The sequence below is a fragment of the Gigantopelta aegis genome, chromosome 12 (genome assembly GCF_016097555.1).
Source record: "Gigantopelta aegis isolate Gae_Host chromosome 12, Gae_host_genome, whole genome shotgun sequence".
Taxonomy (NCBI): Eukaryota; Metazoa; Mollusca; class Gastropoda; order Neomphalida; family Peltospiridae; genus Gigantopelta; species Gigantopelta aegis.
This window is the reverse complement of record NC_054710.1, coordinates 22,003,618-22,030,316: the sequence shown is the minus strand read 5'-3', so window position 1 is coordinate 22,030,316 and position 26,699 is coordinate 22,003,618. Positions and strand designations below refer to the sequence as shown.

Genomic DNA, 26,699 nt, shown 5'->3' with positions numbered 1-26,699 from the left:
AAAAATACACATCGGTTATTGTATAGAAGTCAAAGTGTTTTTAAACCTGCAGTGTCTGGACTATATTTATTATTTAATAATTTAGAATAGATGATCCAGTTCTGTTTGGTACATAAAAGGACCACCACATCACTATAGTTTCGCAATGCTCGCTATCTACATTATTTAGGTCAACTGCAAACCCAATGGTCAGCTTGTTTTTCTTCAATTAGCGGGACGCCAGTAAAACTGGGAATTTACACGATTTGCGCAGGCGCTTAGCTTCTCACGTGATTTTGAACAACTTTAACGGTCGTCTCATACCTCCAAAATATATTTATATCCATAGACGTATGGTACAACACCTTTCCAGGGGTTGGTGGGGGATTTGCCTTGACATTTTGACAGCGACCAGCGGTTGGCATACACGTTACATGTAATGGGGTGTTAGTAATTACGTAACGCTCTAGGAGTAGAGGAAGAGGGCGGTATGTTCGATATACGTAACATTTATGAAGACTATATATTAATTCTATTTATTACTTGGACCTAAAAATGTGTTGTTGTTTTGTTTAATTCGCTGTCGGTCTAGGATCGATCCCCATCGGCGGGATTGTTCCAGCAAGCGCGCCATGACTGGTATATAAAAGGCCATGGTACGTGATATCCTGTCTGTGGGATGGTACATATAAATGATCCCTTGCTAAAACAAAAAATCTTAAAATGTAGCGGGTTTCCATGGCGTGTGTGCAGGGATTTCAGCGGGGTTGGGGGTTATAGACTGCGTTGAGCGAAGTTTATATACGGCCATATTCCCTCAGAAAATATATTTTTTATCTTGGTCAGGGAAGGGTTTCGACCCCCAATACCCTCCCCCCTGCACATGCGCCAGTTTCCTCTCTTAGATTATATGTAAAAATTACCAAACGTTTGACATCCAAAAGCAGATGATTATTAAATCAATATGCTCTAACACTGATGTCGTTAAACAAAACAAACTAACTTTAGCCTTTCCAAAATAAATAATATTTATTTAAATTTTCGATTTTACCACACGTAAAATTAAAAAGTGAAAACGGTCATTTTCTACTTTAGTATATTTTATTAAACATATATGCATGATCAATGTGTTATACAAACTAAACTTTGAAAGTTCTACTAACACTTTATAAAATATTAATTCTTAAATAGAAAGGTACGATTGTCGATAGTACGTTGTCAGGCTGTCGTTGCGGTTTGCCGAGCAATGGCCGCATTGGCGACGAATCGAGCGTATACTTTTGACTTACTTTCTCCGTTCATAGAGAAACACACGAAGTTTTTAAAAGGCATTGAACTTGTATTTTCTGTTGCCAAAATATCATTTCTCGGGCTTGAGGTGATTACACACCATGGAATTGGCGAAACGCAAGCACATGACAATGAGGAGGGGTTCCTTCTTTTAAAATAAATAAAGCAAATTTTGGCCGATGAGGCAAGCCAATACTACTTCAATTCCTGCCGCCGGAGGATGACTGCCACTTCCCCAGGATGGCTTCAAGAATGGGTTTGTATTCAGTCTAAAAAAATTATTGGGTAATATAAATTTTTGGTTTGGGAAATTGCCAAAAATAAACATACTTGGTTGAGTAAACGATTTTGCAAAGCCGTCTAGTCTCTTACAGTCAGAGAATTCGGGTAGGGGGAGGCATCACTAAGGTGGTTGGTTTTGTTTTAGAAATAGCAAAGGGAAGACGTGTCCAGGGGAAGAAGGTGGGGGGGACCAGTCTGGTTTGTGGTGTCCCACCAATGGGATTTGTTGCATTTGTGATACATTGGCAGGGGTTTCCCTTTTCGGCCCTTTTCAGGGCCCCTTCACTCGACAGGTGTTGGGACACAATAGGTAATTATACATTCAGAATTAGTGGGCGGGGGGTAAATTTTTTTGAGAATGGCCAATACAGCAGAAATTGAAAATTTTAGGTAAAAGCATATGTATTTGTGGTATTGTATTTTTGCCAATTCTTTACCGTTTTTATTAAATCTTTGAATTTTTATATTTAGTTACATCACCGTTTTTGTTTGCTTGCCATGTTTGACACCCAATAGTCGATGATTTTTCGTCGGGGTGTCGTTAACATTTATTCACAATTTATTCTAGTTTTTATAGTGCATACTGGGAATCATTCAACCATACAAATTTAAATTTAAGATTTAAAACTTCTTTTTTTTAGGGGGACCAGGGTGCCTTAGGGGTATTGCTCCTCCGCCCCCAACCCCACCCCCCTTAGGAGTGCAAGCGTACGGTCGAGTTCTCAAGGGCTACCCTTTTTAGGGGGCCTTTAGGCAAGCCAGGCCCTGGTTTAGTAAGGTTTAAAGGGTGGAGGGTGGCCCGTCTAGGCTTTCCCTAGGTTTGGAATCGTTGGACGAGTCCGAGGGGGGCCTCGTTTCGGAAGCCGGGACGTCCTTATCCTCCTTAGTTTATTTAAATATTATATATATAATATATATATTTATATTTTTTTTTTAAAAAAAAAGAGAGAGGAGGGGAAGAGAGGAGAAGAGACACACAAAATTTTTTTTTTTTTTTTTGGGGGGGGGTGGGGGGGGGGGGGGTCTGGCGTTCAAATTTGTGCGGATCGGTTTGTCAGAAATTATAAGCCGTGGTATTTGGAGCCATGGCTCCGTCTCCTATTTGGGTTTTGGTTGGTTTGCGGCCGGGAACGGGGGGGGTCCATGGGGTGGGGGGGCCCGTAGCCGGCCTCGTCCCCGAGCCAAATCCCGCCCCAAGAGAGTGAGGCAAGATCGGTCGGGTTCTCAAGGTCGCTGCTCACTTCTGAGCGTGGCTGAGGGTCCACATTACGAAAATGAGGGAGTTACAGATTGAGCTTTGATACGGCTAAGTTGCCGATTTCCTAATCTAGTTTAATCGTGGTTTTGTCTGGACCGGGGTTTGGTTGGGGCTTTAGAATTGCCAGGGTTTTGAATTATAGTCCATATTTGGAGTTTGGCACCATTTTTTTGACATTTTGTTATATTTTTTCCTCTAAGTTCGAACGAACTAAAAAATATTTTTTAGGAAATATAATGATAATTAACATAGTACAAATATTAGAACGATCAGAAACACGTTTAATATACAGCCATTAATATTCTAAAAAAGAAAATATATTTAATATCTAAGTTTTATCGTAGAAATATTTTATTAGTCGATAACATCTTAAAACATTGCAGCAAACTCAGGAATGTCCCTTTAATGCCAACATAACTGGGTACCCACCGAATGTAACATCTTTATTGGCAATTGATAAAAAGACACACTTTCATATCACTATCCCAACTAACGGGTGCTCCAATTTCATATACTGTAAAGCTTTGAAACATGAAAGTGAGTCTGTAAAAATAATATATTTGTATGCACATGAATACTTAAGTTGTTCCAGGGCTTTAATGATTGCACAAGTATCAGCAGTAAATATTGATGCTGAATCGGGCAATATCATGGAGACAATATCATGGAAATATTGCGTCTGATGGAAAAACTGTAGCAGAAGCCACTAATTCCCATCACGTGATCCGTCTGAGTAAACAGGAATGTCATGACAGTACCTCTCTTGGATTTCCATAAAATGTTCTTTATGAATAACTGCATCTGTGCGATCTTTCTTTAGATGCACAAGATCAAATACAATTTTTGGTGGTTTGGTACACCAAGGTGACACAATAAAATATGAAGGCGTTTCCAAAATGTCTGCTAAATCAATGTTGGAAACTGGTAGAAACTGCTTAATGTGAAGACCAAATGCTCGAATCGCATTCGGTTTCGGATCAGATAACTTCATATATGAGAGAAAGCTTTGCACGTCTAGCACCCAAACTACGTCCATGTGCATCGACGTACAAGCTCTCGACAGGAGATGTTTTGAAAGCACCAAGACAACGCCTAAGTCCCTGGTTGTGTATAGGATCTAGCATTTGCAAGTAAGACTTATGTGCTGACCCATACACAATGCACCCATAATCAAGTTTAGACCTAACTAAAGATCTATAAAGTCGGAGCATAACCTTTTGATCTGCTCCCCATTCAGTCTTGGTAATAACGTTTAATATATTGAGGGCTTTCAAGCCCTTCTTTTTAACATACTGTAAATGAGGAACAAAAGATAGCCTCCTGTCAAAAATAACCCCCAGCAATTTGGATTTTTGTCCAGAACAGCTGATGATCTAAATGGTGACCTCTTTTCTGGCAGATATGCATACAAATGGTTATTGACATTGAGAATTGAAATCCATTGTCAGTTGCCCATTCTTGACGTTTATTCAAACAAAACTGACGTTCAATGATGCTCATACTGGATGACCTGTACCTGAAAGTCATCAACATATAACGAACTATCAACACCAGGTTTTAAACAAATCAATGCGCTCTAGTGGTATCATTAAACAAAACAATCCTTTTTCCCCCATTCATTCATTCAATCAATTGTGACACAAGTGTCTTCCATCATTCTCATTAAGACGTGTGTGTCGGTTAGTGCCGGGTTTTTTTGTTGTTTTTTTTTGGACGAGGCGGGATGCGTCCTGACTGCATTCCAGAAGAAATGATAACTGCCTTACCCACATTGATATTTGTCCAACTACAGGCCCGAACGAGGTAAATGGAATTTGTTGGAATTCCGGTCAAGACTGCTGGGGGGAGGCTAGCCCGAGTACTCTGACTGTAAGAGATCTAGTCGGACATTTGGACATAAATACGCTCTCATTACAGTCTGAGACCAAGCTATGTATTTTTTGGCAATTCCCGACAACCAAAAAGTTGGCAAAGATTTCCGCTCTAATACCACAAAAATCCTATGTTTGACGTCAAATACCTTTTTTTTCGAGTTAACTGATTAAAAAAAAATCTACATATTAATCACTAACACACATAGTACAGAAAGAAATCCGACAGCACCCACATTCAGCTACGCTTCGGGAAACTCCGTCGCAAGAATTACAAAGCTCGGTGACCTATTTCGTGACGTAGATCACGTGATCGCCCACTGGGCGATTCCGCCCAGTAGACGGAATGGCCGAGTGGGCGATCATGTGACGCAACGTCACGATATAGGTCGGCGAACTTAGAATCCTGCTGTCCGGAGTTTGCCGAAGCTTAGCTGAATGTGGGTGCTGTCCGGTTTCTTTCTGTAGTGTGTGTATTAGTGATTAATACGTGGATTTTTAAAAATCAATTAACTCGAAAATGATCGATGTAAAAGTATTTAACGTCAAACATAGCATTGTTGTGATATTACATCGGAAATCTTTGCCAACTTTTTGGTTGTCGGGAATTGCCAAAAAAACACATAGCTTGGTCTGACTATGTCCAAATGTCCGTCTAGCTCTCTTACAGTCAGAGTATTCGGGCTAGGGGGAGACGTCACTAAGGTGTGTGGGTGTGTTTTAGAAATATGCATACGGGAATGACGTGCTTCAGGTGAAGAAGGTGTTGGGTCGGGACCTAGTCTGTGTTGGATGGGGTCCACGCCAATGGGATTTGTTCTGCATTTGTGATACTATCTGGCGAGGGTAGTCCCTTGTCCAGCCGCCCTTTTCAGGGCCCCCAATTCACTCGACCATGTGTTGGTACACAATAGCCGTAATTATACATTGAGAATTAGTGGTGCAGGGGTGTAACATTCTCTTTGAGAATAGCCAATACAGCAGAAATTGAAATTTTTAGTAAAAGTCAGTATCTATTTTTGGTATTTGTATTTTTGCACAGTTCTTTACACTGTTTTTATGTAAATCTTGAATTTTTATATTGATGTTTATCATCACCGTATTTGTTTGCATTACCATAGTTTGACACCCAATAGTCGGTGTATTTTTCGTGCTGGAGTGTCGTTAACCACATATTCTATTATATTATTATTATAGTGCATACATGCATATAATGCATTCAACACAATGACAATATTTAATATTTAAGATTACAACTAGTCCGTTTTTTTAGTGGGCTATGGGTTGCCTTAGGGGTATCCTGCTCTCTCCGCACCCTGCCCCACCCCCTTAGGAGTGTATAGTCGTACGGTCGAGTTCTCAAGGCTGCTACTCCTTTTTAGGGGGCCTTTCAGGCAAGCCATGACCCTGGTTTATTAATGGTATGAAATGCGTGGAGGTGTGGTGGCCCGTCTAGGCTTCCCTAGAGAGTGCATATCGTTGGACGAGTCCTGAGGGTGGCTGCTCGTTTGGGAAGCCATGACGTGCCTGTATCCTCCTTAGTTTAGTTTATATATATATATTTTTTTATTTTATTATTATTATTATTATTTATTTTTATTTTATTTTTTTTTTATTTTTATTTATTTTTTGTGGGGGGGGGGGGGCGGTTCGTCTAGGCGTTCAAAGTTTGTGCGGATCGGTTGTCAGAATTCTAAATGCCGCTGCGTATTTGGAGCCATGACGTGCCTGTCTCCTATTTGGGTTTGGTTTGGTTTGTCGGCCGGGACCGGGGTACCATGGGTGATGGGGAGCGCCCGTGGCCGGCCTTCGTCCCGAGCAAGTCCCGCCCCAAGAGAGTGAGTGCATAGACTACGGTCGAGTTCTCAAGGTCGCTGCTCACCTCACGAGTCGTGGCTTGTCGGGTACCACACTTACAGAAAATGAGGGATAAACAGATTGAGCATTGACACTGGCTAAGTTGCCATGATTTACCTAATCTGAGTTTAATCGTGGTTTTGTCTATGACCGGTGGTTTGCTGTTGGGGTGTTTAGAATTGACCAGGGTTTGATATTATAGTGCCAAGTATTTAGAGTTTGGTCACCATGTTTTTTGACATTTGTTGATATAATGTTTTCCTCTAAGACTACATGCATATGTCAAAATTACCAAATGTACGATACCCAGTAGCCGATGATTAATATATCAATGTGCTCTAGTGGTGTCGTTAAACACGTAGACTTGTCTGGTATCTTCAATCCCACAAATGGCTCACTAACATGCAATGTACGTTCAGGCCAGCATTAGATATCGGTCTTTTATTTACCGTGAGAAAGCCTATGATACCACGACGTGGAAGTATAGGATGGCATGTGCCTAAGAGACAGTAGTCCTGAATGTATCTCAATTTTTTTTTTAAATAGGTCTTTCAAGGTTCGCAAGAGATGGATGTGCCTCAAGGTAACATCCTGTCAGTAATTTTATTTTCTGTGAAAATTAACAGCATCACCCAGTATTTAAAACCTGGTGTTGATAGCTCGTTATATGTCGACGATGTTCAGATGTGCTACAGGTCGTCCAGCATGAGTATCATTGAACGTCAGTTACAGTTTTGTTTCAATAAACTTCAACAATCGGCAACTGACAATGGTTTTCGATTCTCAAAGTCAAAAACCGTCTGCATGCATAGGTGGCAGAGAAAAAAGGTTACCATTTAGATTCTCAGCTGTTTGTGGGAAGGAAACTGTGTGGCTTCTACTACAGTTCTTGCATCAGGCACAACAATTTTTATGAGATTTGCTGATTCAGTATCAATCTTTACTGCTGGAATTTGAGCAATCGTTAAAGCCCTGGTACAGATTAAGGATTCATGTGTATCAAAATGCATTATTGTTAATGACTCTCTTTCATGTCTCCAAGCTCTACGGTGCATGAACTTGGAGCATTCTTTAGTCGGGATGGCATATGTTGCTACTAAGTCTGCTTTGAACTCGCCCCGTGTCAGTGTTGGTGTTCCGTACAGTTATTTTAAATATTATATTAACTAATAAGTCTTTTCGATTTGGCAAGATGACTGGGACGGTGCAGTTGCGAGCAAGCTACATTCTGTCAAACCATTCCTGGGAGAGTGGCAGTCCTCCTATAGGCGGTGCAGGAAGGATGAAGTAGTATTGCGTCATGCTCGAAACTCTAATGGTATATGAGCATGTTAAAATTAGCCCAAGTATTGTGCCGTGCCCGCATCGGCCATACATATTTGACGCATTCATTTATTTTGAAGGACTATCCTCCTCAGTATGAAACGTGTCAGTGTACACTGACTGCGCCACATTTTGGTTGAGTGTGATCATCTCAAGACGACGGTGAAATGATATAGTTTGCAACAGAAATATTTTGCGGTTTTTTTTTTTTATCCAGAATTATTTGTAATGTTTTAAAAACAGTTTGATTTCTATACAACATTTTAAAATATACGTTTAGGTATTGTATTATACTATACATAGACAAAACTACATATATGCGGTTTTCTGATTTCTGTATTCCACGAGTGTATTTCCTGCAGGAAACCCCGATGCCGCAGGCAGAGGGGTTTCCGGTAGGAAATACACTCGTGGAATACAGAAATCAGAAAATCACATATATGTAGTTTTGTATTTATTACATACCCTAAATTGGAAATTTTTTTCCAAATAATAATTTAGAAATTGTAACACTGCTAGCTAATGACGGGGATTTCTAAATTTACACAACTAGGTCAGCTGTGTTACTACGCGGACCGAAGAACCACCAATTATTACACATAGGAATATAGTTATATTTAAACAATAAACAGTAATAAGAAAGAACGAGTGATAAGTTACCTATAATTTTAATGATATTGTTTGAAATGTCTTTTAAGGACAATGTAATAGCTAAAATTAACGAACAATATAATATTTAATTTGCTCGTAATACGTCAGAAAACCTTCAGCGTGCCAGTTTTATCAACGAAGAAAAATGTCAAGAATTGTTCACTCAGTGTCTGAGTTGTCATCGGTGTGTTTCCTTTTATTGATGTTCATGGAATTATTCGTTGCTGAAAAGTTTAAATTTATGTTAAATGCGCCTCCATAAATCATCGCTCCACTGAATAATCCGGTTGACAGTTCATTCAAGTTTTCTACGTGAGGAGACAGTCACTTTTCGCACCCTTGTTTTGGCTTCGTACACAATATATATAGCATATCTTACCGTAATTTCACTAGAAATCCATATTTCGTAAAAGGTGCAATTTTTTAATCACAAGATTTTGTTCAAAGACATCCATGTTTATTAGTAATGTTAAGAAAAAAAAATCAATAGCAATTTTACATTTACCCAGTTGATGGTTATTGTAAGGAGATGCAAAGTGACGTCATTGGAATACTAACGTCATTTAAATTCAAAATGAGCTGTATTATTACAATGCTGCGCCACATTAAAATAAAAACTAGTCTACTAACCTTGACCCCTGTCAAATTCCTATAACAAGCAGACAACGCTGTTTAGAGGTCGGTACTTTTTTTTTCTTCATAATTCTGGACAAAATATTAATTTGAAGTTTTGAATGATGAAAGAAATAAAACGTACCTTTTGTCAAATATATCATATCACAAAATTACGGTTGGAGATGTTTTAATTATTGAAAAAGAATAAGAATTGTGTACGATGTAACGAAGCCAAAACAAGGGTCCAAAAAGTGACTGTCGTCGACCTTAACTATCGTGGATTAAAAGCTCGTTGGTTAGTAGTGTTCCCGCCTCAAGTTTTGGTATCGCGCTCATTAAATTGTAAATATTTGTCACCGTTTTCGTCTGTTTTCAGTTCAAATTTTCCACAAAATAACATTTTAAACAAACCAAGCACAAACTTTGTTTACATATCGCGAAGGGCATTCCCGGTAACCATGTGCTATAAATAGTAGCGTTGAATACGGTATAGTTCTGGCAGTTGAGTTGAATACGGAAAGTTGTATTCAATTCTTGTATTCAGAGCTGTATTTATATAGTAAGATTTAATGGGTATGTAATAAAGCTCCTTACACTATGGTTTTACATAAATATATACAGATAATATGTTCATATACATACCATGTGTGTCACCCAATAGCAGATGTGTACTTTTTGTGCTGGGGTGTCGTTAAACATTCATTCATTCATTCACGTATGTTTATGTATGTGTGTATGTATGTATGTGTGCATGTATGTGTGCGTGTGCGTGTTGTGTTGATGACTGTGTACATATGTACATTTTAATATATAATAGTTATCTTTATTCACTTATTTGTTTATTTCTAGGCGGGGGTAAATTTCACATTGACTGCGTGCACCCCGCGATAATTGGGCAGCCGGTGAAAATGACGTGTCGCGGACCTTTTGAAATAGGAATAAACTGGTATCGACCAGATGGTGAAGAAGTAAGAGACTGTATCAGGGGAAAGTACCGCTGTCCACGATATAGCGGATACTACGGTAGGCCTCACGTAGATGCTAATTTAACAAGAGACACTTTGGAAATAGAATCCTTCGATCAAGAAAAAGATGGTGGTAACTGGACGTGCAGAGATGGACGTGATAGCAAATCATTTGGTACATGTTGGCTAGGCCCTACAAAGGAGAAGGGTTCGTATGCGTCTCTACATTCCTTAAAAAATCCTTGAATATTGGGAAGTTATTTTCCACTACTTGAAAGTCCAGGAAAATGGCACGCGTTGTACACTAGACTATCATGTATTAAAGGGACATTCCTGAGTTTGCTGCAATTTTTAAGATGTTATCGACTAAGAGAGACTTTTTAACGATTGCAATTACATATCAAATATGTTTTTCTGCATAAAATATTAGTGGCTGTATATTAAACGTGTTTCTGATCGTTCTAATGTTTGTACTAGGTTAAATTTCATTTTATTTCCTAAAATATAGTTTTTTCGTACGTATGAAATTATTTGAAGACAAAATCAAGTTTGGGCTTCTTACAAATATTAAGACTACCAAAAAAACATTGAATATACACACTGATATTCTAAACAAGAAAAATATATTTAATATGTAAGTTTAATCGTAGAAATATTTTATTAGTCGGAAACGTCTTACAATGGAGCAAACTCAGAAATGTCCCTTTAATTGTAAAATTTTAAAAACAGTTTGATTTCTATACAACATTTTAAAATATACGTACTTTGTTTTAGGTATTGCATTATACTATACAGCTTCTTACACTGTGGTTTTACATAAATATATACAAACAAATATGTCCATATACATACCGTGTGTGTCACCCAATAGCCGATGTGTACTTTTTGTACTGGAGTGTCGTTAAACATTAATTAATTCATTCATTCATTAACGTATGTGTAGGTATGTATACATTGTATGTATGTATGTGTGCGCGTGCGTGCGTGTGTGTGCGTGTTGTGTTGATGACTATACATAATATGTACATTTTAATATATAATAGTTATCTTTATTCACTTATTCGCTTATTTCTAGGTGAAGCATTACACATTGACTGCTACAGCTTCTCCGCAACTGGGCAGCAGACATATATAACGTGTCGCAGTGGTTTTAGATTAGGAGTACACTGGTTTCGACCAGATGGTAAAATAGTAAGAAGGTGTGACACGACCAAACTGAAGTGTTCAGTTGCTGACGGATACCGCGGTTATCCTATCGTTGGTGGTGGTATAGCAAGCGACACTTTGGTACTAGAGTCCTTCGATCCAAACGTTGATGATGGTTATTGGACGTGCAGAGATGGACGTGATGGCACACAATTTGCTGAATGTCTGAAGACCTTAATGCCAGGAAGGCAGAAGGGTTCGTACGCGTACTTACATTCCTTAAAAATCCTTCAATATTGGGAAGGTATTTTCCAGTAGTTGAAAGTCTAGGAAAATAGCACGTTTTGCACACTAGGCTGTCATAGAAATTTGACAGTATGTTGTCAGTTTCAAAACGGATGACTGCTGAAGTGTTCTGAACTTCTTATAATCCTATATTTATATAATCAGTATTCGAACATTTGATCTGCCCCAAGTCAGGATCCGAACGGTGACGTTTTCCAAACTTTCTTTTCGCGTTCTTATATTCACAGCTCAAACACTTGATCCGGTCATCACAGTGTTCCTTTAGTTTATCTATAGTGCGCATCCGTCAGTTAACAAGATTACCAGTAGAATGGGTTCTCGTTGGCAATAGCAACATACACCACAAGGAGCATGCATATTATAAGCATTTACTTTCACTCCAAATTTGGGAACATTTCCATCTCAGTTTTTTATTATATGACCGCATTTCCCTGTAGTAACAGTCCGAACAGGTGGTTCATTAACCGATTCATGCTGGCTGTCTCTCCCGCTATACAAAATAACATGGGCACCATCCAGCTAGAAGGCTTACCATTAAACATACAAATTGTTTAAATTCTTGCCCAATTACTAGAAGTGAATATGTGAAACGTGGCAATGAATTAGGGCTCCCTAACTCAAAATCACCTAATGTTTTCCTGGGGGCAAAAGAAAACTGAAAATAAAATTGAAAATAAAATAAAAAGTAAAGTAAAGTAAAAAGTAAGATCAAATAAATAGTATATGACAATCTGAACCCCCCTCGCCCCCAAAAAAAAACATAACAAAATATTTGTTAAGACGTAGTAGTATTGGAAGTAGTAGTAGTAGTGGTAGGAGGTTGGAGAAGTGGTAGTACCAGTATCAGCAGCAGCAAAAGTAGTATAAATGGAATATTTTTTGTTTCATCTGAAAATGTACATAAATAGTATTCGTAAACGATTTTTAAACCCCCCCCCCCCCCCCCCCCCCCCCCCCCCCCCCCCCCAAGTGTGCATTAGCCATCCGAGTCCGGTCCGTTCCGTTCCGGTTCGCGTTTTACCAACAGCCTGTGATGTGCATAGATCTTATTCTGGGGCCGTATGCATGAGGAGCAGATACAACCAAACGCGTATAGCGGCAAAACGCGGATGGAACATAAATGACATCGCGAATAGCTATCCGGCGTCGTTATTTTTAGATTGGGGAAACTCCTCGCCGCGCATGGCATTCTGGAACCGAACGTTGCGCTTACAATGTACTTTTGTAAACAAAAAGAACAGTGCATCATTTAATAAAAAAATTAATTAAATTAAAAAATAATAATACAAAAATAATGAAAATAAATCAAATTAAATACATAGTTAAAAAAATAAATAAATAATAATATGTAGTAATCCAATTATTAACAGTCATTAAAAGTGCAGTATATATTTCGGAAGGGGTGCAAATTAAAAACAAATAATAATTAAAAAGAGGTAAATAGTCTTGCCAAATAAATAAATGAATAATATGGGACACCAAGCATACTAATACAATATAGAAATGCAGATATAGATGGGGATAACTGGAAAATAGGTCGAACACCAACCATATGCGTTCGGGGGGGAGGGGGGGGGGGGTCAATCTTCGAATTCGGGAAAAAATGAATAAGACATTCGGGCAAAATAAGCTGGCCTTAAAACTGTTCACTATGTATTTCCATCATTCTACTCACAGTATTATGTTTAACGTAATCCATGTAAAAGGAAGGAAATCATCAAATGTTTTATTTAATAAACTTCTAGACTCCAACATCCCACCACCCATCGCTAATGTACGATAATGTCCTAAACAAATAAAATAATAATAAAGCAGAAAAAAAGAAAACGCGCTAATTCAATACCACATTTTATTTACAAATAGGCCTATGTACAAAATATGTAATCACATTTTATTTACAATAAATGTACAAAATATACAAATAAAAGGTGTGATATGCTAATGCATTACAGTCCTACATCCTCAGGCATGAACTGTTTACTACGGAGGTAGGTAAATTTGAATCGTGGCGCCCATGCTTTTCCACCTGTCGTTTTGCAAGCATTTGCCCACAGACGTTTTTTTTAACCTCGTCTACGGGAAATACGAAAACTTTTAACTTTGTGTCTATCATCATAATATGATTTGTGCCCAGGCTTTCAGCATTTTCGATTTGCGCGAACAGAAGTCCCGTAATTAATGATATTTTTCTGATGCTCACATTAAAGAAAGAAACTTCCTCTAAACCTGTGATCAAAGGACAGAAAGTTCGGCTTCAATCAGATGTGCGGGTAGCTGTTCATTACTGATACAGTCATGGGTGTACGACCCGAGGGGGGGGGGGGGGGGGGGGGGGGGGGGGGGGTGATTGCCCCCCCCCCCAAATTCGGACAAAACAGTGGGGAAAATTCAGGCAAATCAACCCCTCCAGCCCCCCTAAATCAAAGAGTCTCCATACGCCCATGGATACAGTGTTCATGTTTAATGAAATTTGCAACACCTAAGTTAAAGGGACATTCCTGATTTTACGGCATTGTTTTAAGATGTTATCGACTAATAAAATATTTCTACGATAAAACTTACATATTAAATATATTTTCTTGTTTAGAATATTAGTGTCTGTATATTAAACGTGTTTCTGATCATTCTAATATTTGTACTATGTTAATTTTCATTATATTTCCTAAAAAATCCAGTTTGGGCTTCTTACAAATATTAAGACGACCAGAAACACATTGAATATACAGACACTGATATTCTAAGCCAGAAAATATATTTAATATGTAAGTTTAATCGTAGAAATATTTTATTAGTCGGAAACATCTTACAATTTAGCAAACTCGGGAATGTCCCTTTAAGAGTATTCTAGTATGATAATGCGCTAACATACATCTGGTAACGTTTTGTAAGACGAACACCAGAAAGCTTAACCATAATTATTGTAATAGATGTGTTTTCCTTTTCATACTTAGTCTGTACAGATGTATTTTTGGATCAGAGCGAGAGAGAGAGAGAGAGAGAGAGAGAGAGAGAGAGAGAGAGAGAGAGAGAGAGAGAGTATCGGGGGTGGGGTGGGGGGGGGGGGGCAGATGGTGTGTAGCGTTGGCTAACTTCTGTACATTTAGAAAGCACATATCTAACTGTCAAAATTATTAGCATTAATTATTGTAGTAAATGTGTTTTGCTTTTCATACTTAGTCTGTGCAGATGGACATTGGGGCCATTCTTGCAAGAAATGTGGACATTGTAAAGAGTCTTCCTGTAATAAAAGCACTGGGAGATGTCAGTGTGAGACAGGATGGGATGGATCGACATGTACATGTATGTATTGTCTACTAATATATTAACACGCTTCATAATCAGTATATACATGTATTGAAGACGACGAACCAGTATTATATTATGTAATTGACCTTTCACTAATCCTGTGATAAAAGGACTGTAAGTTCTAAATGTCAGACTGGTTGGGCTCCAACCAGATGTGCCGGTAGCTTTTCATTACTGAAACACGCAACATCTACTTTAAGAGTATTCTAGTATAAGAATGCGCTAACATACATCTGGTAACGGTTTGTAAGACGAACACCAGAAAGCCTGAATATTGTTCATCGCAGAACTCTAGATATGCGTCGGTAATCTCAATAGTTGGGGGGTGGGGGGGGGGGGTGGGGGGCAATGATCTCCCTCCCATCCCCAATTGGACATATGTACTAGATACTGGTGTGTGTGTGTGTGTGTGTGCGTGCGTGCGCAAGCGTGTCATTATGTGCGATTGCGTCTGTCCATGCCCGTTTCTTTGTGTGTGCATGTGTTTGTGTGCGAACATCTTTTTTATGATTATCCCCGTTGGTTGGCTCGTTTGCCTATTTCCAATTCCAGTCAGTGCACCACGACCGGTATATTAAATTCCGTGGTATGTGGCATCCTACCTTTGAGATGGTACATATAACATATCCATTGTTTCTAATTGAAACACGTAGACTATTTGCCAAAATTAACAACATACAATAGCCTATAATTAAAAGTCAATGTTTTCTAGTGGTGTTTTTACCGAACAAACTTTAACTTTGTGATTATGTGTCTGTGATTTAGATTGTGTGTGTGTGTACATGCGTGTGTTCATACGTTTGTTCATGCGTGCGTGTATATGTGTGTTAGGGACAGAGAGAGTGTGTAGCGATGGCTGACTTTTATACATTTAGAAAGCACGTCTCTAACCGTCGAAATGCTTAACATTAATGATTGTAATAGATGTGTTTTCCCATTCATACTTAGTCTGTGCAGATGTATTTTTGGATCAGAGAGAGAGAGAGAGAGAGAGAGAGAGAGAGAGAGAGAGAGAGAGAGAGAGAGAGAGAGAGAGAGAGAGAGAGCGAGAGAGAGCGAGCGCATGTGTGTGTGGAGGGCAACATTATTACCAGGGTGCAGTTTGTTTTTAAAATTTTGATTAGCAGTTTTTCCTACTGGATGAAGAATTGAATAGCAACTACTGGATTTTGATTAGCACTTTTATAAAATAAGTAAAAATTAATAAAACACATTCTGTTCATTAAAAATGCTTGTTTTTATTGAATGTACAGACTTACAATTGTATTGTGTGTTGTTTAACACGAAATAAAAAAAAAATACAGAACAGTACATGTGATTGACCATCACTATCACTTGTTTAGTTGAACAACAATATATGTCAGAAATAATAATCACCAGTGGTCAAACTTGGTCATCTACCTTATTCTAAGTGATGTTTAGTCTTTCTTATCTTCTTCCTTGGCCCATATGGTTCCACATTTGGATGGCGTCTTTTGGAGAAGAATCTCCTTGCATGCGGAGTGGGATCAAACAATCCAGGTTCGACGCCCTCAAGATCAGTACGTAACAAATGACAAAGAGTGTCATTTGTCAAACGAGAGCGCCAGTCGGTCTTCACCCTATTCACAGCTGAGAAGCCTCACTCCACTTTCGCATTTGAAACTGGATAGATCCTCAAGATCTTAATGATATGTATGAAATGTGGGTACTTGTCCGCACGGGTTGTCAGAATTGAACTCCAGATATCCTTGTAGGTTAGGTGCCTCATATTATCATTCCAAAATATCTTCATTTGGCCCCATTCATTTAGGATCTCCTCCACATCCGCATTGTTTCTCTTAAGGAGAACTTTAAACTTGTCGATGAATATAGCGATTTCAGCGTTTCCAAATTCCATCAGATCATCTTTGTTTGAAGGCCACAATGATGTGTCCAGCAGTTTCAAAGCCGAGAAATGAGTGTGACTCATGCCATGTTTTAAATCTATAAAACGCTTATCAACACAGTCTTTAAGTTTCTGCACTAATGTCTGTCTCGTTGATTCAAAATTTGCTAAACCCTGAGCAACATGTGTAAGCTTTACCTTTTGGAAATAAACATCAGGTGTTAGTGCTTGGCCATCAGCTGCACTCTGAGCATCGTCGTCAATGTCTGATTCAGGATTTAAAGTATCAGGTAGGGAAGATCCAGCCTCAGCAAGAAGATCTGTTAAACCCGATTTGAATTTCTGACTCGCATCCACACTTTTGGTGCCCAAGCTATCCAACGTGGTGCACGTTCTATGTAGTGCGGCTATAGCTTCGATAAAGTCTATGCTGTTTCCTTGAAGATGCAAATACAACTTTGACAGAGGCTCCAGAATTTCAGACAAAAGCAGAAGTGTGGCAACAAACTGGAATTTCTTCATTTTGGTTAAATAACCTTTTATCTTTGCTTTGTCTTCACCTTTCGTTGACTAGTCCTTTGCCAGATTCCTCATATGGCCTGTTATCACATTATATGATTTCAGCAAGGTAGCACATGCACGCCGCTTGAACTGTACCCATCGTGTACCATTAGCCCTATCTGGTTTGTTGACTGTCTCATCTAAAATCTCAGCCAATTCTCTTAGCTCACGTAATCATTTTGGACTGTACTGACAGAACTTGTAAAGATGTTCTAGCATGTCTGTGACATCCTTTATCATCGTCCCAGTAAAGGCATCTTTTGCAGCCAACTCTAAACGGTGGTTTAGGCAATGAATGCTGACCAGCCATGGCATGTCATTTTCACGCTTTAGTAATCCGGCCAATCCATCGTTTTGACCCATGTTCACGTTGGCGCCATCCGCCATGAAACCAATCATACGTTTTTTAAAGTCTGCAAGTCCCGCCTCCTGCAGCACCTTTTCTATGGAGTGTTTGACGCCATAGCCTCTAGCATTTTCAACACTGGTAAGGGATAAGAAGTTAAATTCCACCTCGGCAGTATCAGGGTTGTTAAATCGACAGTATATCATTTCATTTTCGACGACATGTTTATCGGTTGCGCCACCAATCAATATTGCGAAATAATTACTCGCGCGAAGTTTTATCAATAGCTCCTCTCTCATAACCTCGCCAATTATAGCAGTGAATTCACTGCATTTTACATCAATTTGATAGGCTGTCCCAACATAAACACCATGCTTTCGCTCCAATTCCGCGATAGGTTGAAATTTGGAGAATGGCACCGCATGTTTTGCTAACATGTAGGCGATATCAATTAATTTGCACGTCCTTTTTTCTTCTAACGTTTTGGAACTGGTAATTGATCGGCCAATAGGAGTTGATTTATATACTGAACCGCAAAAGAAATGCGACACATGTGTGGCTGAGAAAATATGTTTCAATTTATTAATATCAAAGATAAATTTAGAAAAATCTGATAAAGTCAATTTATTGGATGCACTTTGACCACAGTCTCTGGGTCGTTTGCCTGTGTTCAGGTAGTGGGGGGATCCAGCACATCGAGATTGTAGGGCGTGACATGTTCAATACCGTGTATGTCCTCCCTGGGTTTTCAAAACGGCCATACACCGTCGGTACATGGAGTGCACGAGGCGGTTCACAAAAGCCACTGGCACCTGTGCCCACACCCTCAGGAAAGCTGCCTCCAGTTGCACACGAGTTGTCGGCCGTGGGACCACCTGGTTAAGCCGTCTCTGGATTTCATCCCACAGGTGTTCAATCGGGTTCAAATCAGGGCTGAGAGCCGGCCACGGCATGGTTCTGATGTTGTGCTGACGCAGGAAGTCCATGGTGATCCTGGCCGTGTGGGGGCGAGCATTATCCTGCTGGAACACGTGGTTATGGTGACGCGTGAAGAAGGGCACTATGTGAGGTGTTAGAATCTGGTCAACGTAGCGCTGCGCTGTGATGCCATTCCCTCTGCCTGCACCAACATTTTGGAACAAATGGGGCCCAATTCTCTGATTCAGGCCTATAGCACCCCAAACCATGATGCTTTGGCCACCCCACGGGTCTCTCTCCAGGACACATGCGTCTCTGTAGCGTTCACCCCTCCTACGCCACACCCTCACTCTGCCATCCGAGTTGGAAACGCAGTACCGGCTCTCGTCAGAGAAGACTATCAACCTCCATTGTTGATGCCGCCAATGTTGGTGCTGTGTAGCCCACTGTAGTCGTGTCTGACGGGCGGTGAGGACAGGTCCTCGAGCGGGACGTCGGCAAAACAGGTTGTTGGCGGCCAGTCGACGTCGTACCGTGTCGTCACTGATGGGTCGCTGTCCAGTGCCAATGGTCGCGCGAGCTGTCATGCTGGCCGTTCTGAAGCGATCATGGAGGTGTTGCCGGTTGATGTAGCGTTCCTGCCTGGGCGTGGTCACCCGGGGGCGCCCGCTGCGGTGACTGTCTGCAGTGCTGTTGGTGTTGATGTACCGCTGCTGTAGACGATGGATGGTTCTGACATGAACATTGTAAGCGTTAGCAACAACCAGGGCACGCTGCCCGGCTTGCAATCGGCCGATAGCTTGTTCTCTCTGCGCTGCTGACAATCGGGTCATACCTGATGCGTGCAAATTACGAATGCCAGGAACGCGGTTCAAGTTGGTTTTTATACCCATAACCTCCACGAGATGCACGTGCATTTCGGTTTTCATGACAATTGTTTGCGACTGCCACCCACGGCCTTCGAGACAGGTGCGTTTTGGCGTGTCGTTTCATGGAAAGTTGAAAGGGTACCTGCAATTTGGGTCTCAGTCATAAACCAGCATGTCTTGTAATATTGACAGTTACATCCCCGAAATAAATTGTTATAATTTACCATATAGAAATGACATTTAAAAATCTCGCGTTTCTTTTGCGGTTCAGTATATATCTGATCTAAAGTGAGAACTTGGGGGGAATTTCAGCGCGCATGCCTTCTTGTGTGGTTCTGATTGGGAATGTGTTACGACATTGTCTTTTTTCATTGCTGTTCCAATCATGCCTTCGATTGAAGCCCGTGAAAAATTCCTCATTTGGTTAATCTTTCCCTCGTATTCAGTGCATACGGAACACGTGATTTTAATTACATGTTTTTGATCTTGGGAGCATTCGTATTGTAGCCATTTTGACTCAGGATCCAGATCCTTTTTCCACCCATCAACAGTTGAACGTTTCAAACCCTTCGCCATGGCTACTCAATCACGTGCACGCGTTTACGGGCAAACCCGATCGACACAGCGAATCAACCTAAAAATAGAATGTTTTCGATCGACAAAAGAAGTAATGTTCTAATCTACCGATTTTTAAACCAATATAACTTTTAACCTAAATTAGGTTGTTGATTGTTCGCTTATGAAAACGTTTGGTGGAATTTTATTTGCTGTTAGTTTCGATATAGGCATCAAGGTCATGGTCGCTCGCAAATTAAGTTACCCCGATGACGTAGACACTAGTACCGTACAGTGCTACGTCACCGTTCTTGTTAAAACATCGAACAACCTCCGCGTATTCGACAGTATTTTCTAATCAAAATACTGGCACACACGTGCAGGTGGTTGATCGATATTTTTTTTTTTAAAGCCAACCACGTTTTATCGTTGGCGAATCATTTTTCCGTCGCGATCTCGGAAAATCGACAACCATAAGGCATAAGCGCATTTTTTCACCCACGATCTCAATAGATTTTTATCGCAGATCGAGGCCGTAACGCCACTTACAAAACCACTGAAAACTAGGCTAGGGCTAATTCAGTTTGGCTGCAAAAAATATGCATCGCAAACTGCTAATCATTGTTAGAATATTGTATCGCGATCGCAAGATTATGCATCGCATTTTGCGATGCGAACCCGGTCATTTTGCAGCCTGATTACCATTAATTATTGTAGTAAATGTGTTTTGCTTTTCATACTTAGTCTGCGCAGATGGTTATTGGGGTCAGACTTGCAAGAAATGTGGAGATTGTAACGGGTCTTCCTGTAATAAAAGGACTGGGAGCTGTCAGTGTGAGACAGGATGGGCTGGATCGACATGTACAAGTATGTATTGGCTACTAATATATTAACACGCTTCATAATCAGTATATACACGTGTTGCAAACGGCTTACCAATATTAAATTATGTAATTTACCTTTCACAAAAACTGTGATAAAAGGACTGTAAGTTCTACATGCCAGACTGGTTGGGCTCCAGTAAGATGTGCCGGGGAGCTTTTCATTACTGATACAGTGCACATGTTTATTGAAACACGCAACACCTACTTTAAGAGTATTCTAGTATGAGAATGCGCTAACATACATCTGGTAACGTTTTGTAAGACGAACACCAGAAAGCCTGAATATTGTTCATCACAGAACTCTAGACATGCGTTGGTAATCTCAATAGTTGGGGGGTGGGGGGTGGGGAGGGGGGAATGATCTCCCTCCCATCCTCAATTTGACGTATGTACTAAATACTGGTGTGTGTGCGTGTGTGTGTGTGTGTGTGTGCGTGTATGTGAGTTATGTGTGCGCATGCAAGCGAGTGATTATGTGCGATTGCTTTGGTATGTCACATAGAACATATCCATTGCTTCTAATTGATGAATGTAGCGGGTTTCCCCTCGTAGACTATTTGTCAAAATTAACAACATCCAATAGCCTATGATTAAAAGTCAATATTTTCTAGTGGTGTCCTTAACCGGACAAACTTCAAGTTTGTGATTATGTGTATGTGATTTAGATTGTGTGTGTGTGTGTGTGTGTGTGTGTGTGTGTGTGTGTGTGTGTGAGAGGAGAGAGAGAGAGAGAGAGAGAGAGAGAGAGAGAGAGAGAGAGAGAGAGAGAGAGAGAGAGAGAGAGAGAGTGTGTAGTTTTGGCTGACTTTTATACATTTAGAAAGCACATCTCTAACCGTCGAAATGATTAACAGTAATTATTGTAATAGATGTGTTTGCCCTTTCATACTTAGTCTGTGCAGATGGATATTGGGGTCAGTATTGCAAGAAATGTGGGCATTGTAAAGATTCTTCCTGTGATAAAAAGACTGGAAGTTGTCAGTGTGAGACAGGATGGGCTGGATCGACATGTACAAGTACGTATTGTCTACTTATATAACAACGCCTCATAATCAATATATACACGTATTGGAGATGACTTACCAATATTAAATTATTAAAAACTGTGATAAAAGGACTGTAAGTTGTACATGTCAGACTTGTTGGGCTGCAGTCAGATGCGTTGGTAGCTTTTCATTATTGATACAAAAAGAAATCTTTTATTTAACGACGCACTCAACACATTTTATCCCTCCCATCCTCAATTTGCAAAAGCTATATTTTAAACCGGGTTTATTAAAGGGGGCTACAGTCTCTCCCCTCCGACTTCTCGGTTGTTACCAATGTGAGAATGGTCAGAAATGTAATTGTATTGCATATACAGCTATTTAAATTCGAAGCAAGATTAGGTTTTGTTGGGGGGGGGGGGGGGGGGGGGTAGGGGAAGGGGAGGCATACTTTATTAAATTTTAAACACTGATACATGCGGAGAATTAAACATCACTGAAAATCCGCGTGAATATTTAACTATAATTCTGATTGTTTAAAGTTGCAAACGCATTCCACTAAAGTTAATTTTATTGTATGAATATTTTAATTTTACGTTGTTAAAAAACCCTTGACAGGCGGCTCCAGAGACCTCTTTTAATTTTGCGCTTTAAAAAAAAAAAAAAACAAACAAACAAAAAAAAAAACCCTGACAGACGGCTCTAGAGACTTCGTCTAAAGTTAATGTTTCACTGCTTTTGGACCATTCCGATGTAAACTTTTGTAGACCGTTTTTCGCAGCCATTTTACCATCTTATACCAAATATGTACGTTTGTCGCTTGAGATTCAAAGCTCCTACGAAGCTACGCACGACGCTCATGACAACTGTCGAACATGCCCCGAATTTGTATATAGCCTCGATACCGTCTAATTCGGCAAGGGACGTTACTATTCGCGGACATTCGCAACACGAATGTGAAAGAGGTATATTATATGAACACAATAATATGTTAATTTGTATTGATGATCTACATGTCAAAACTGTTATTGTGATGAAAATCGTTGTCTGCACTTATATCTGAGATATAATGTCCCTTCTATATTACAAGGGGTGGGGCATAGCCCAGTGGTAAAGCGCTCGCTCGATGCGCGGTCGGTCTGGGATCGATCCCCGTTGGTGGGCCCATTGGGCTATTTCTCATTCCAGCCAGTGCACCACTACTATATCAAATGCCGTGGTATGTACTACCCTGTATGTGGGATGGCGCATATAAAAGATCCCTTGAAAAGAGTAGCCCATGAAGTGGCGACAGCGGGTTTGCCCTCTCAATATGTGTGGTCCTTAACCATATGTTTGACGCCATATAACCGTAAATAAAATGTGTTGAGTGCGTCGTTAAATAAAGCATTTCTTTCTTTCTATGTTACATGTTTTTATCCATAGCAAATATCAAATTATTTTATTTAGATGGCAACCTGAAAAGATATGGTCGTTTTACTGTAAGACTGCAAACTGTGTCAAATTAAAGCTGAAATTGTGACACGACTACTATTTAATAAATCCGAATGATGTTACAGAAATGATATGTTTTACAATTGGTATATTTTCATTAATGGTTACCCCCAACCTCCCCCCCCCCACCTCCGAAAAAAACAAACAAAAAACCCAACAACAAATGAAAAGCAAGAACAAAAAACAACACAAATAAAACAAAACAAAAAACTGAACAATAACAGATACACACACACACGCACACACACACACACCAAGACAAAAACAAAAGAACTATGGACAAAAACAAAACAACTAACAAACAAAACCCACATCTGACCGTGCAACGTTTTCTTTTTTAGAACCTATTCCAACCACGCCAACCACCACGCCAGGTATGTTTATATTAATTTATAATTACTCAGGAGAACAAGCAGTAGAGAGTCTTGTTTTCTTCAGACTTCTGGTGGGCACAGAATTTGGCACGAACGATTGTGTCGTTCGTGTGTCTGTTATGCAAAACCAATATCAATATAAACGACAGATCGTTCGTGCAAAAGCTGTAATCATTTGTCAGAAAATTTATAAAGACATGTTTCCTAATCATGTCACTGTTTTTGGAAGAAAATAATAAGATAACGGGCCTACATTGTTGGTGTTTGAAAGATACAAAGTAATCGGTTTGAAATCAGCACCGCAGTCGATAGAAGTCTCGAAAAAGTTAAGTAACATAGCTGCAAGGTTCCCTTTGGTCATTTCGCTAGGTGCACAAAAACATATACTGTTCGGAAATTAAATGGACTGGCCTGAGTTTCACCCTTAGTGAGCATTCCGGTTTGTGTGTGTGTGTGTGTGTGTGTGTATGTGTGTGTGTGTGTGTTTTGTCTTTTTTTAACCAATCTGTATTCAGCTACTACGAAACATTAGGATGAAAAGAAATGTATTGGATTTACAGATAATCATATTCGAATCAAGACAATGTAAGTAAATTATAATTTTAATAATTATAAAAGGTTTTGTTGGCCAATATACGATTCGAGTAATTTTGGTAATTTACTTTCAGACCCAGAAGCATTAAAGACGCTCAATCACGGATGGTTGACCTAATTATTTACCCAACAAAGTATTATATGACAATATATATATTTGATTTGTATGTAAAAGTATTTTACTGAACAATCTACATAACTAGCATATTCCACTTATTATTGATATTTTATTTTAAAAAATGAAAAAAAAAAAAATTTGAATTATGACTACGGTTCATAATTCAGAGAAAAATAACGGCTATTTGGAGAGCAGAGGTGTGACGTATTATTCTGAGTCCCCCGAATAACAGCAGTGTCAAAATTAAGTTATTAAAAATTAATAAAAACATGTACTGAATGATAATAAGCTTATACATTAATTTATTTTAGTAATAGAAGCTTGTTAAACGTCGACAATCCTGAGTAGTGGGCATCTATAGATAAATGTATCGTTAGTCATAGGCCTACGCAAGACAAAAACCTCTAAACACACACGCACACGCACGCACGCACGCACAAAAAGTTTGTATTTAATTATGAAATGCTGGCCCCATAAGGGGTATGAGATTGTGTATATAAAAGATCCCTTGCTACTCATGGAACAAAATTAGCGGGTTTCCTCTCTAAAACTGTCAAAATTATGTTTTTCATCCAATAACCGATGATTCATAAATCAATGTCCTCTAGTGATGTCGCTAAACATAAACACACTTTGACGGTCAGTGTGCATAAAATAATATATTTATCGCTGCTTAAGACGGGCACGCGTCGGTATGTCTTTTGCAGTTCACCTGGTTTTATAAACACTGAGAGGCGTAATAAAATGTCTTTGGATGAGGTCCGACAGTTGTAAAATGGCTATCAATAAAGGTTTACAGACTGAATAGAAAGCTCTTGATCATTCATTCTTTGTACTCCTCTATTATTAAACGAATGAATGAATGGCTGAATGACGGCAACAAAGAAAACGTCGACAATATGCTAAAGAAATACAAATGAATGAAAATCATCACACACGCATTTTGTCTGGCGAAATTAACGCCTCACTTTAAACCAAACAATCAGCAAACAGTTACAGTCCTTCCCCACGAGAAATCTTTTAACGGCTATTATTTTGGGTTTCTAGAATAAAACACTGTGAAAAAACATTCACGGGTATGTCCACTGTGAATACAAAAAACAACAACACAATAGACGTTATACAATGAAGCCAAAACTAACATCAACGTCACTTACACCTGGCCTGTACATTAATATTGTTATTATTAATTGTTGTTGTTAATGGTGCTGTATGTTTCATTGCTTTTATTCGTTTGCTGACACCAGTTTGTTTGGTAATATGCAATAAATTGATTTGAATTCACCATGATCGCACACCTACACAGAGGCCATTGTCTCTTACCATAATCGCATACCTTTCCAACACCATTGTTTCCTACACAAAGACTATTGTTTCCTATCAAGACTATACACCTGCACCCACCTATACAAAGGCCATTGTTCCTATACAAAAGCCATTGTGTCATTGTTTCCTACACAAAGACCATTGTGTCATTGTTTCCTACACAAAAGCCATTGTTTCCTACCGATACCATACACCTGCACCCACCTATACAAAGGCCATTGTTTCCTACACAAAGGCCATTGTGTCATTGTTTCCTACACAAAGACCATTGTGTCATTGTTTCCTACACAAAGACCATTGTGCCATTGTTTCCTACACAAAGGCCATTGTTTCCTACCGAGGTCAGACACCTGCACCCACCTATACAAAGGCTAGTGTTTCCTACCAAGGTCAGACACCTGCACCCACCTATACAAAGGCCATTGTTTCCTACCAAGGTCACGTGATCACGGGAAAGTAGGTCATGGCCCCACACAGGCCTCCCTACTACTTATGCTGTGCATTATGCATCTTTGCCCTGAAATAGAAAGTGTTGATCCAGAAGAAATTATTCAACACTAGATTGAATGTGCAAAAGGTACACGCCATGTAAACTGACACAGCGTCCCAACTCTGAATTCCTGTGGTGGCCATGTGGATGAGTTGGTGGATCTTCATTAATGAGTCTTGACCTTTGGGAAAATGTAATGACATGGTTTATATTCTTGTGTGTTTTGTGCTCTTGCTTGTCTGGCCTAAAATGAAAGTTATAACATGATTTAATTGTTTGTTTCATTTTACTGTTATAATTATAAATTTGTAATGTTTACAAATTATATAAAAACTCCAGTTATAATTGATCAGGAATTTGGGCTAGTTGTTTCTCTTGGTGGGCTAGTGTATTTTGCAAACCCACTAGCCCTGTGGCTAGTGATCTTTCAAAACATTTGTCATATTCTGTCTTGTTGTTTAATGCATA

At 39.5% G+C, this 26,699-nt stretch overlaps 1 protein-coding gene across 1 annotated transcript; it reads left to right on the top strand.

Moving 5' to 3' along the window:
• Positions 1 to 9,976: 9,976 nt before the first annotated feature.
• LOC121386526 (cell death abnormality protein 1-like) lies at positions 9,977 to 24,579 on the top strand. Its single transcript, XM_041517462.1, has 6 exons — positions 9,977 to 10,299; positions 11,167 to 11,493; positions 14,721 to 14,843; positions 20,710 to 20,832; positions 21,743 to 21,865; positions 23,671 to 24,579. The coding sequence occupies exons 1-6, from the start codon at positions 10,035 to 10,037 to the stop codon at positions 23,937 to 23,939; spliced, it is 1,230 nt and encodes a 409-aa protein (XP_041373396.1). The 5' UTR covers positions 9,977 to 10,034; the 3' UTR covers positions 23,940 to 24,579.
• Positions 24,580 to 26,699: the final 2,120 nt, after the last annotated feature.